Genomic DNA, 12,070 nt, shown 5'->3' on the forward strand with positions numbered 1-12,070 from the left:
ACCTACAATATGGTGGAAGGGTCAGAATGATGGCAAAGACTGGATAAGAGGTTTAATTATATTGCAGGCTTACTCGGGTACCATTGCTGCTAGACCACACTCATTTGCAGCTAGATGTAAATATACTATAATCTGTGCCATATAAGTTCGACCAGCACATGTATTTCGATACATTGACTTTAAATTTTGGGAGAAGATTTGGTACTTATGAAAAGGAGCTATTCAATGGTTGAGCAGCAGATAATTTGGTGTGGTACAGCTGCCAAAGAATGTTGGACAAAATTTAACTTGCTGCACCACTTTGCTATGAACCATTAGTGCCACTTTGCTGTGAAACCATTAGCCTTGGAGGTTAATGGCAAGTTGTTTTGGGAACTGAACCATGAAATGGTAAGGTAAAAGAGAGCTTGTGCTGGTGATGGATCCCAACTCAATAGCCTTTTCCTTCACCTAACTTGCCAATTCTAACCGGCACCAATTAGACTTTGAGAGTCAAGACACATCAAATATGGTTGCCTTTGAGGTGCTTTGTGGAGAGAGCTCTTGAGGCCCAATGAGTGGACCATGTAGCACCACATTGCCATAAATAAGATCTAGGTTCTTTTTTTTTTTTTTTTCCCCATATTTGATGAGTTAGATTTTTTTTTTTTTTTTCCTTGTTACTTTAGTCATTTGGACTGTTCCTTACTATATTTATATAATTACTTGCATTAAAAACCAGGTTATAAGTACATATGTCTATTTTAATAAAATTTTTGCTATAAATTATACACAGTTTTTGGCAATGGAATTAATTATCAAGGAAAGTTATGGAGTAGGCAAAAAGTGATGTTAACGTTGATGTATATAATATCTACTTGCTTCATTTTACATGGTAATCTGATGTTCAAACAATTTGTCAATTCCTCTACCAAAATAAAAATAAAAATAAAACAACCAAGGAAAAGGTGGATCCAGAAAGATTTTACTTTGCCGTTTTTGGTTTTTAAAAACCTACCAAATATGATCTCGCATGTAAAAATACTAGTTTTTTAAAGAAAAAAATAAATAATAAAAAATTAATCATAGATGGAATTGAATAAAAAAAAAATTGTAAATTCGTAATTATTAGGAGAAACATAAAAAGAAAAGCATTAATTATAAATGTTTGAAAAAATTGTAATGTTATTTTTGTGCGTTGTAATAAAATGTAAATTTAAAAATCGTAGTCTGAATGTAAACATAAGAATAATTTGAATAAAAGGATATAATGTGGTCGGAAAAAATGAAAAAATGAAAATGTAAAGTTTCACACGTGCTAGGCCATCTGTATTGACGCGTGGCTCGCAGAGATCACAATGAGAAGACCCTGTCTTCCTCACTCAGTTTCTCTCTCTCTCTCTCCCTCTCTATCCCAAAAAACCTTTCTCTTTGGTTTGGAAGCAGAGCAGAGAGGAAGAAAAACAAAATCTGAAATTTCCTACCTCTCTCTATTTCTTCCTTATTTATTCCTGAGACTTCTAAGCTAATTTATCCAACATTTTTCTTCTTCGGAGTCTCCTGTATAAGGTACGATTCTTCAAATAATATTTTTTTCAGCTCCATTTTCTTTTTCGTTTTTTTTTTTTTAGGTTCCCTCTTTCTGCTTAATCTGTCAATCGGCGATTAACTATGGATCATCTAGGATGCATCATTTGTTTCAGTAATTTTTTTTTGGTTAAATTTTTGGAGCTTTATATAATTATATATATATATATATATATTCGCGTTATTATTATTATTTTATAATTAATGTCGTTATAAGCTTCTAAGATTCAATTTTTTTAATGTTGGAAATTTGGAATTGGAAGTTTGATTTTTTCCTTTTTTATAAGTATTTATCCCAATATTTGGAGCGCTTGGTTTTTGAATATTTAGTCATCTGAGAAAAATATTGAACTTTGAATAAAAGCATAAGATTTTTTTTGGTTGTGAGGGACCCTAATGTTACTCATAAAATGGTTAAAGTTGATTTTTAAGTGTTTATCCTTTTTCTTTTTTTAATCAATTTCTGAATTGATTGATTTGGCGGGGCTACGAAAGTATAATAGTTCATATAGAATTTATTTTCTGTTCATATAGAATTTATTTTCTGCTTCTTGAGACTGTTATGATTTAAATTTCCATGACCTTATCGGGTGCCAAAGAGTGTGATATAACTGAAAAACTATGGTTGGTTGGACATGCTTTGGCTTGATCTTCATGAATTGTGGTTCTGCTTGAGTGGGGTTTATTTTACCAACATATTGAAATGTGAATTGCAGCTGGGATCTCCTATTCCCAGTTTCGAGAACCTCATTTCCTACTTTTAAAATTCTTGAATTTTCTTCTTCTTCTTTTCTTTCCTAGCTCACATATGAAACTTGCAGAATAAGTTGAGGATAGTAGTTTTAGTGCTGTTCTCATAGAAAAGTAAAAAGAATGAAAGAAGTAAAAAAACCTTTATGGAAGATTGTAACTGGTTAATTTACTTGCGTGTGTGTGTGTGTGTGTGTGTGAGAGAGAGAGAGAGAGAGAGAGAGAGAGTTGAAGGTTGGGGGAATTTTAACTCGGCTAAAAGTTCCCAGTGACGAATATAATCAGGCTTGATTTTATTGTATGTTTTGTATTCATTTTCTTTCCGAAATACTTGAGGTTTTAAGTTTATGTCTTTTTCTGTTTTATACAATTTTCAGGACATTCTGGGTCAGAAATTCATACTAATAGTATGAGCACTAGGGGTGCTAGGGGGACTACAGTTAGAGCGTATCGGCGAAGGAAGGCAAATTTGGACTTTGACCTCAATCGCGAACCACCAGGTGATAATCGGGATCAGGAGGGAACTTCAACTCAGGTGGGGCCTGAGAATGTTCAAGGGAGTCAACAAGGGCACTCTATAGCACCTGTTACAATTGATGTTGATTCCATTGAGGCCATTGACGATGATGTCATTGAGTCCTCTCCAACGGCTTTTGCTGAAGTATGCCTAATTCAAATCTTTCTGTTTCATATCGTACTTTCTTATTTATTAAAATCTTTGTTTCTCTCTATACTGTTCATTGCTATTGCATCTTATACTATTAGCTGTTGCACATTCTGTTTAGGCTAAAAACAATTCCAGAAGGACTCGAGGAAGGATTGTAGTTGATGTAGATTCGGGTAATCATTTTCTCTCATGGTGGTTTCTAATGATATCATAATAGTAATTTATATGTTATCTTGTTCTTTTCGTTTTTTTTTTTTTTTTTTTTTTTTTTTTTTTTTTTTTTTTTCCCCCTTAATGGTAAAGTATGATGATTTCTTGTTGAAGTGCTCCTTTTTCTAGATCATTCACCTCTTTTACTTGTTGGTTCATTATGAGTATAGGAATTAAAAAAAAAAAAAAAAAAAATTCATCTGGGTTTCTCATCAAATTTGTTTATTCTTTGCCTTCATTTGTTATACTCTTGATGCAGATCTTTATTACAAATTGTGTAACTGCAAACCTATTTGATTGAACATGGGTATAGGGCATACTTCTGAAAGTCTTGCGTCTTTTGTTTTTTTGGTGGGAAAGAAGTTTATAATATAAGTTTTGGAATTTCCAAACTTTTGTTAGGCAATATGCTACAAGATCAACATACTCTTTAGTTAATACTTTTTCTTCTTGTTGTTGGTTCTTGGGGATGAGAGGAAATTGTTTTCTGCTAACCTATGAGCTATTACCAGTAAGTATAGCCCCGTTTCTTATGTGCATACTTGTGTTGTCATCTCATAGGCATCTCATCTATTGTTTCAGTTCTATCTATTACATTTTTTCTTCATAGCATTTGGTCTTTCATGTTATGGATACTGCTCTCTCCATATATCAGCTATTAATCTCATTTCTCTCTCTCTCTCTCTCTGATCATTGCAGAAGAACGAACTAGGGCTACTCGCAAGCGCAGAAGAAACAATACCTTTATTAATTGCGAAGTTTACATAAATTTGGAAAGCAATAGCAACTCCATGGTATTAACTGAAACTAAACAGAAGCATATATGAGTAGTCTTAAAATTTTATGTTGTTTAATCTTAAAATTTTATGTTGCTTCTCTTTTCTGGTGTAGATGTTATTTGTTCCTTGAATTATCTCAAACTCTGTGCTGGTTAAGTGCTTCAAATGTTGAACAGCTGTGTATAGCTTAGTCAAAGTCGTCACAAGGATAAAGATAATTTGAGTTGTTATCTTAAACATGTTAGAATGTATTTTATTCTCATTTGACTGTTATTTAACTTGTTATTCACTTTGCACATTATCAATGTACCAAAAATTTTTTCTTGTTAGAGATGTGTTTAATGCTTTTAAAATATAGTTGGTTGTTGGATTGGTTTTGGCTCTGTTTGTAGCCTTTTTGTCTACAGCAATTCATTGTGGACATGTGTGGAATGCCTGCATGATTGAGACTCACTTTGAATGTTTCTATGTGCAGAGAGAGAGTGCCACAGCACAACCTCCACCACCAAAGCAGCCCTCCTTTAGCTGTCCAATTTGTATGGGTCCATTGGTCGAGGAAATGTCAACTAAGTGTGGTCATATTTTCTGTAAGGCATGCGTTAAGGCTGCAATTACTGCACAGGGTAAATGTCCAGTCTGTAGGAAAAAAGTCCTCATGAAAGAACTCATTAGAGTATTCCTTCCTTCAACCTGTTGAGCAATGCACTTGCCCAGAATGACTGATTGTGTAAGTTGTTTAGTATCTAATTTACTTCACCTTTCATCTGTAGGATATAGTAGACATTGGAAAGCATAATTATAGGATGTCTTTTTGCTCACTCAATACTACCTGCAGAATTCTCGAAGATATGGCATTGAATATTAACCAATTTGCATGTGTGGTTTCATGTTAAGGGGTATCTTTTTAATTTATTAATATTTAAAGGAGAAGGATGTCTAATATAAAAGTACTGTATACTTTGTTCCGCATGAGTATTTGGTCTTTCTTATTTTATTATTTTGACATGACGTTGCAACAACATTTCATTTTGCTCACCGCTAACTTCTGATAAACGTTAAACGAATTCGTGTTTAACTCTGTAACAGGCTTTATACAAAATGCCTTTTTAGGGGAAGATGCAAGAATTGATTAGCTAATGGAGGATGGAGGATATGTATACTCATGCAACTGAAATATTGTGCAGTTTGAACAAATATGCCTAATAACAATAGTGGTTTTTTTGGGTTATGGAACAATTTTATCAATTTTATCTGGTTGGTTGTGAGATGAAATACTTTCTGTTCATTTCATGTTAAGATGCCTGTACATCTAATAGGTGATAGTATGTTTTAGCCCTGGTATTAATGGGAAATAGTCTTTTGGATGGAAACAGAGTTCTCATGTGGAGTAATTTTTTATGGGAAATAGCCTCGAGTAATTTTTATGGCCTATACAACAGATATAAATTATTACTCCTGCTCCCTTGATAACCTAAATCTTTTCCCTGGGAACATAGAAAAATAAAAAAGGGAAATGAAAATTAGAAGACCAATGGATTCCTTTGCATTTCTATCAATTCCAGTCTTTTTCATTATTTTAGGTGCATTTGATATAAAAGAGTGGAGATGATTTGAGATGAAATCCAAATCCTAAGGAAAGTTGGGTACCCAAAAAAAATAAAAAAATAATGATAATAATAATAATATTTGCAAAGACTTGGGTGTGTCTTATATATTTTATGATGGAATACTTTTGTACTTTGAGTGGAACGAAGTTTAAACCAAAAAAAATAAAAATAAAAAAATAAAAAGAAAAATAGGATAAGGAGAGGAGAAATAACCAAGGTAACGAATTTATTTAAAGCCAAATGCAATGCATGGCCTGGCCATGGTAATAAGCATATTAGAGGTGAGTAGACAATCCCAAACAACGCATAAAACGCCGTTTTCAAGCCTTATTAATAACGTAATACATGCTTGTAAACAGAAACTTACTTCCACAATTCCATTTGACTATGGATAATATCCACCACCCACTTTACCATCACCTTTGGGTTTTGGTTTTGGAACATTTCCTCCTCCCTCCTCCTTGGTGTTTGATTTTCCATCTTTAAGCCATGGTAAAAGCCCAAAACCAGGTAAACCAAGGAATGGTAAGCCTCCAAGCCCAAATGGCAAGCCTAAGCCCAATCCCCAGCCCAAAGGTCCTAAGCCACCTAGGCCCAAAAGACCCTGTGGTGTGTAAACCTCCTCTCCGTGTTCCTTCGGTGTGTCCCTTCCTCCTTCAGTGCTAACCAGAAGTGCACTGAGCAAGAGTGTGAGAATCAGAAACCCTTTGGTACTTCTCTCCATTGGAAGCTCTATATCAGTTCCTATGTTTTTTTCATGAATTTAAATTGCTGGAGACCAACCCAAATTTATAGTCGAAACATGAAAGTGAAAGCATTTTCATTGTAGTCAAAATTGGAATTCATATTTATTGGTTTATGCATGGTGAGCTTTCTTGGTCTAGAAAGAAATGAATTAAGTGGGCCTTTTGCGATCCCAATGAACAGGAATTTTTTTTTTTTTTTTTTGGTGGGGTCTGATAAAATTAGTAGCTGGGATTGATGACGAGTGGCCCCATTCATTGGATGGATCAACACATTAATTAATTAGCCACAATATTTTTGGTAGCTTTAAAATTTTGAAATAGCTTTCACTGTTAAAAGCAGCGCTTTCTGAGGTAGGAGGTAAATCACAATCTGAGAGACCAGGATAAATTTATGGTGGAAACCTGAAAAGAGTCAGAGCAAATTCAGTGTACTAAAAGAATATTAATGGAAATGAAATTTATTGGTTTATGCATGGAGACGTTGCTTGGTTTAGGAAGAAATAAATAAATAAATATGAATCGAGAGAGCGTTCTGTAATTCAATTTCTTGTTTTGGTTTGATATTTAATTTGTTCTGAATGTTTGCAGCGTATCAAAATTAGGAATTGACCCCGTAGCCCATGTATTTAATGGTACGTTAATTAGTTAACCATGAAGCCTTTTTTTTTTTTTTTTTTTTCCCTCACAGTATACTTGCTGTTGGCATGGTGGAGGAGGACAAGTATTTCAGCTAAAAAGGTTCGAGGTTGCAGATTTGAAGGAAAATGAAAGTTTTTGGGTATTTTGGTAATTTAACCATTGACGGCAACGCGTACACAGTTTTTGTTGGGAGTACAAATAGAAACACTCAAGGGCAATCCAAAGCCCAATTCCCCAACCAGCCAAACAATAAATAAAAACAAAAACAGAAATGACAACAATCTTTTATCTGGCAGAATTCAGAACCTTATATTAAGTGGTGGTCGATAACCAATTACAAATACTTGTTTTTTCGGCTGAAAAAGAGAGATATATTACATATACCAACTAATAAGATTTATTTATTTTTTTTAAAACTTATACAGGCTAAATGCATTGGAGAACTTGGAATATCACGAATCACACTTGACAATATCAATGAACAAAAAAAATGGTTCCATAGGAAAGTACACATTTCTCTTGCTAAATCAAAACGACGACTTCAGATCTGATTCATAAACAGAAGAGAATCCTATACTCTAGCTTCTAACAGATAGAACAAGCTGGAACAAAAATTCCGGGGAGTTCTGAAAGGACACAAGATATAAAGAAAACCAATATCACGCTAAACGAATGCTGAAGAAACCAAGGAGAAGTAGAGGAGACATTTTAACTTAGTCTTCATCTTGTAGGTTTTTTTCTCCACTCTGTTCGTCCCCGGTTTATCTCAGGCCCATCTCCAGACAATCTCAGTACATGCAAAAATTGCCGGCAGTCTTGTTCGTGTTCTGCAGTTATAGCAGATCCATTTGTTCCTCGAAGCTCTGGGATTTCTTCACCACCCTCAAGGGGTTCAACACTTGTAAGAGAATCAACAACGTCATCATGTTGACACTCCCGTCTATAATCTAAGGTGATGGTCTGCAGTTCATGGCTATCAATGATTTCTTGAGGCATGCTCTGTCATGGAGAATTTACAAATGTCAGCTTATGAGCACGAGAGTCCATAAGGCCATATATAATAACTTTTTGAGGTTCTGTACAAACAAATAATGAGTGCTTAAGTTGAGGATAAGAAAAAGAGAGATATCAACCAACCTCTAGGACCCATCCAATGTAGGTCACATTATTAACATGCTGGTTCATGTCCAGATCAGCTCTCCGAGGCTGCAGATACCAAGACATGCTTAGAATGCAGAAGAAAATCAGATGAACCAAGACCTGCTTAGAACGCAGAAGAAAATCAGAAGAACATAAATAAACCAAGTGATCTTACCACAAGCCCCAGTCTGGAAAACTGAGCAGGATCTTCCAGTTTTGATATCTTCCTTACGCTACTACTGTTCTCCTCTGGAAATGCTAACCTAAAACATGAAGACAAGCCAATTGTAAAAAGCCAGAATATATCGGTCAAAACTGATACTGATAATAGGAAACAAAAGGAGCTATCTGCTATTAAAGCAGAGTGGATCCACAATCTATGATATGATTTTATCTTCCACACCATGCTATATCCCAGGTTCCCAGCACTATTTTTGGATTTTTGACAATGTTCATGTGGTAAGATTATAGTTGTAACCCCAACCCCTCAACAGAAAAAGGGCAATAAACATGATTATTGTCCATAAAGGAAGACTTCCCAATAAAATCTTAAGCATGAGTACGGGTAAACCCTCTGACATAAAAGAAGAATTAACCAAATGGTATCTACAATTAATTAACTTCCCATACTCTTGTTTCATCTTCTCAAAGATAAATGCATTTCCAGAAGCTGAGACCAAATCATTTTCGTTCACCAGCTATAATATCTTCATCACAAAGAGGATGAAATTAAAAGTCCACTGTCTCACTCACAACCATAAAAGAACCACCTAGAAATTTTGGACTAATCCATATGTAAAATCTGGCAAAAGGACATCAAAGATCTTGCTAAAAAGATGGCAACAATAGTCAAAAACACCTCAAAAGGATCAAAACTATATCATCCTGTGACTCCAGCAACAACAGCATATTATTGCAATGGCAGTTATTTTATCAAGCTAGTGAAATATTTAAACAAAATATGACTTCATATGATTTCAAACATGATGAGTGGAGAAGGGGAAGAGGGGGAGGAGGGGGGGGAGAAGGAGAAGGGGGTGGGGGGGAGAGAAGGGGGGAATGGGTGCTAACCTGGGTTCTCGTGGACAAAAGACCAAGTATTCTTCTCGAACATCATCATTAACTTTCTGAAGTCGTCTGGTTTCTTGGTTCATCATCACCCACTTACTGAAACCATACAGTGGATATAGAAACCTTTTAGAATATATCTCAAATTAAGATAATTGAAATTAGAGAAAACATATTAAAGTAATGTGACAAGTATGAATCAGATTTGCAAAAAATGTTCAGCAACCCCTTCAAATCGGATCCTCAAATTAGCATTTGACTATTTCTTGAGGAACAGATAGCATAAAATTTATCAAGAAGGAAGATTGCAAAAACATATCTTAAGAGAAATTAATATTTCATGATTGTTAGACAAAAGGTCCTAACATATCCTTGAAATATACATTAAAAGGGAGATAAATGGTCACTTTAATAGCCACAAAAAGCAACGTAAGTTATACAAACTGCTGCAGAACCACCAAACACACACACATACTACCAATACTTAGAGATTTAGGATAAGATATAATAACAAAATTTGCTTAAACGTGTGATAAGAAATCATGTAAACAGATTGTCCAATATTGGATGAAGGTAGATGTTCTTTAGTTTTATTTTTATTTTTATAGATCAAATGTTTTTTTCTGAACCTCATTACAATTTTTACTGAACAGAAAGTTGGGAAAACAAAGTGGCTTGGCGCACCTTGTTGCTCTTCCAATGACCTGGCCAGTGGCATGGTCCTTGAGTATCCAATCACGTCTAGTCCCAATTCTTCCTTCCCCTTGACACCATGTTTCTATTTCAACTACATCACTCCTGTTCAGATTCCCGCATGTTAGAATAACTGTTAATCACATATCAAACCTTGAAGAAAAATTTAAAGAAGAAAGCTCACCAAGCTGGGTATTTATAGATTTCAATGTGCATGCGAGCAGTAACCCATATGAGATTTAACTTCCTCATGGTATGGGTTGTAGCAAAACCATCAGTTGAAAATCCGACACCCTGAGCATGGTTGCACCCAACCTCCTACATAACAAATTTTCCCGTGAAACACTAGAAAAAGTTTCTGCAAAGGACAAATGCATATTCCTAATTTTACATTCATTAAAATAAAATAAAATATGATTTTTATTTTTTTGCAAAGTAAATTATCTACTGCTGACTTCCCGAAATGCAATTCAAAATACATAGCATGTATGAAACAAATGAAAAGTGGTACGCAAATCACTGAAATTCATTAATTAAACAAAGCACTCAATGGAGTCAAAAGATTTTCAGATTCAGAATCTAAGAGCATAAAAGGGAATGAAAGCTTTTTTGCTGATAACATCTAGTAATAGATTGTTGATACCAAATATTAATGAATACAGAGTGGCCCTGTTTTCCAAACAAGCAATATAACCAAACAGAGCAAAGCATACATCCTTGCTTAGACAGTAAGCTGCCAAGTGAGGAAAACGCAACAAACAACATGCCCACTTGCTAAATTTAGCAAGTAAAGCAGAATATCCAGCTGAGTAGAGTCAACAAATTTGGCAAATTTCGTAAAGGTCAAGAAACAATAGAATTGCATTTGCAGAGTTAAAGAAAGCAAAGTTGGAGCTCTACACTTTTACTAGCAAACCAAAATTTGCCAGAATCGGACCCCAAATAGAAAAACAGATCAAAAGAATTTGCAAATGCTGGTTGGTAACAAAGAATAATATCAACAAACCAAATACCTGAAAATCCGTACAATTCCCATAAATCAAATTCAACCATTGAAAAAGATATTAAAACTTTGACCCAAAAAAAAAATCCAAATAAAAACAACAAAAGATGCAAGCCAAAAAAAAAAAAAAAAAAACAACAACAGTAACGTCCAAAAGAAAAATTAAAAACAAATTGAAAATGCCACGAATCACCGTCGAACCTGCAATAAATTAGCGATTGTTTCCACAGTGGCAGTCTTGTTAATCCCGACCTCATAGCACCTCACAATGAACTTCTCCTTATACGATAACCCATCCTCAGTCAAGCTTCCCAACCTCAACCGATCTGCCAAGCTTCCCAAGCCGGTTTCGACCCGGGTCGTCATCCCGCCTTCAGCTCCAACACTACCACTCCGGTCGGAAACAACCGCCAAAACCGGACCTTTGGCGGTCGGCGAGCATGAAAGAAGAGCTCCGTCTTTCCGTCGAGTGAAAACGGGCCGGGTTTTGGACAACTTAGGCGGGCCGAAGAAACGGCATTGGGCTAGGGCGTGGTGGATTTGGTCCGTCGCATTGCACGAGACCTTCAACATTTTCACCACTGTTTGGTTTGTCTTCCTAGAAAGCAAGAAACTTTTTCTTCACCCCCTCTCTCTCTCTCTCTTCGGACCCAGAGAGAGGAGTGTGTGACAAGGGAGAGAAGTAAGGGGAAGGCTTTCTCCGTTCTCTCCCTCTAAAAATATGTATTTTTCGGTCGATGCAACCGAGGAGGAGTGAGGAGGGGGTGTTTTTGGAAACGCAACCGGATTTGAGAACTAATTACGAGATTGCCATTTGCGTATGCGTAGGGAGAGGGAGTGAATGAAAGAAAGACCAAGCGGATGGACTTGGAGCCGATTACGAGATTGCCATTTGCGTATGCCTAGGAAGTGTGGGTGAATGAAAGACCCAGTGGATAGATATGAGTTTTTGTTCTCGCACGTGGTGCTTTAATCTCGTGTGCGTGTCCACTGTCCACTTTCCACTGACCTTTTTAACTCCTACACGGCGTCCACGCACCACCCAACCATTATTAATAACAGTGTTTAAAGTCTCTGATTAATTAACTGTATATATTTTTTATTCTGCTTTCTTCGATCTAATTCAATAAAGACCAATCAAATCGACATTTTTTTTTATATAAACAAATCCTTTGGTCCAAGAAATATGGTACTTGCTACTT

The 12,070-nt window shown here is 35.6% G+C and overlaps 2 protein-coding genes across 2 annotated transcripts; one reads left to right on the forward strand and one right to left on the reverse strand.

The window, feature by feature from the left end:
* Window positions 1-1,348: 1,348 nt before the first annotated feature.
* LOC107426716 (uncharacterized) lies at window positions 1,349-5,342 on the forward strand. Its single transcript, XM_016036963.3, has 6 exons — window positions 1,349-1,548; window positions 2,694-2,977; window positions 3,102-3,156; window positions 3,893-3,987; window positions 4,448-4,699; window positions 5,059-5,342. Exons 2-5 carry the CDS (start codon window positions 2,726-2,728, stop codon window positions 4,667-4,669), a joined length of 624 nt encoding a protein of 207 aa, XP_015892449.3. The 5' UTR covers window positions 1,349-1,548; window positions 2,694-2,725; the 3' UTR covers window positions 4,670-4,699; window positions 5,059-5,342.
* Window positions 5,343-7,343: 2,001 nt separating this feature from the next.
* LOC107426715 (oleoyl-acyl carrier protein thioesterase 1, chloroplastic) lies at window positions 7,344-11,592 on the reverse strand. Its single transcript, XM_016036962.4, has 7 exons — window positions 11,070-11,592; window positions 10,050-10,183; window positions 9,857-9,970; window positions 9,176-9,271; window positions 8,280-8,367; window positions 8,102-8,170; window positions 7,344-7,963 (listed from the first exon to the last, which is right to left on the reverse strand). Exons 1-7 carry the CDS (start codon window positions 11,439-11,441, stop codon window positions 7,685-7,687), a joined length of 1,152 nt encoding a protein of 383 aa, XP_015892448.3. The 5' UTR covers window positions 11,442-11,592; the 3' UTR covers window positions 7,344-7,684.
* Between the last annotated feature and the right edge of the window lie 478 nt (window positions 11,593-12,070).

The sequence above is a fragment of the Ziziphus jujuba genome, chromosome 9 (assembly GCF_031755915.1).
Source record: "Ziziphus jujuba cultivar Dongzao chromosome 9, ASM3175591v1".
In the NCBI taxonomy this organism is placed as follows: domain Eukaryota; kingdom Viridiplantae; phylum Streptophyta; class Magnoliopsida; order Rosales; family Rhamnaceae; genus Ziziphus; species Ziziphus jujuba.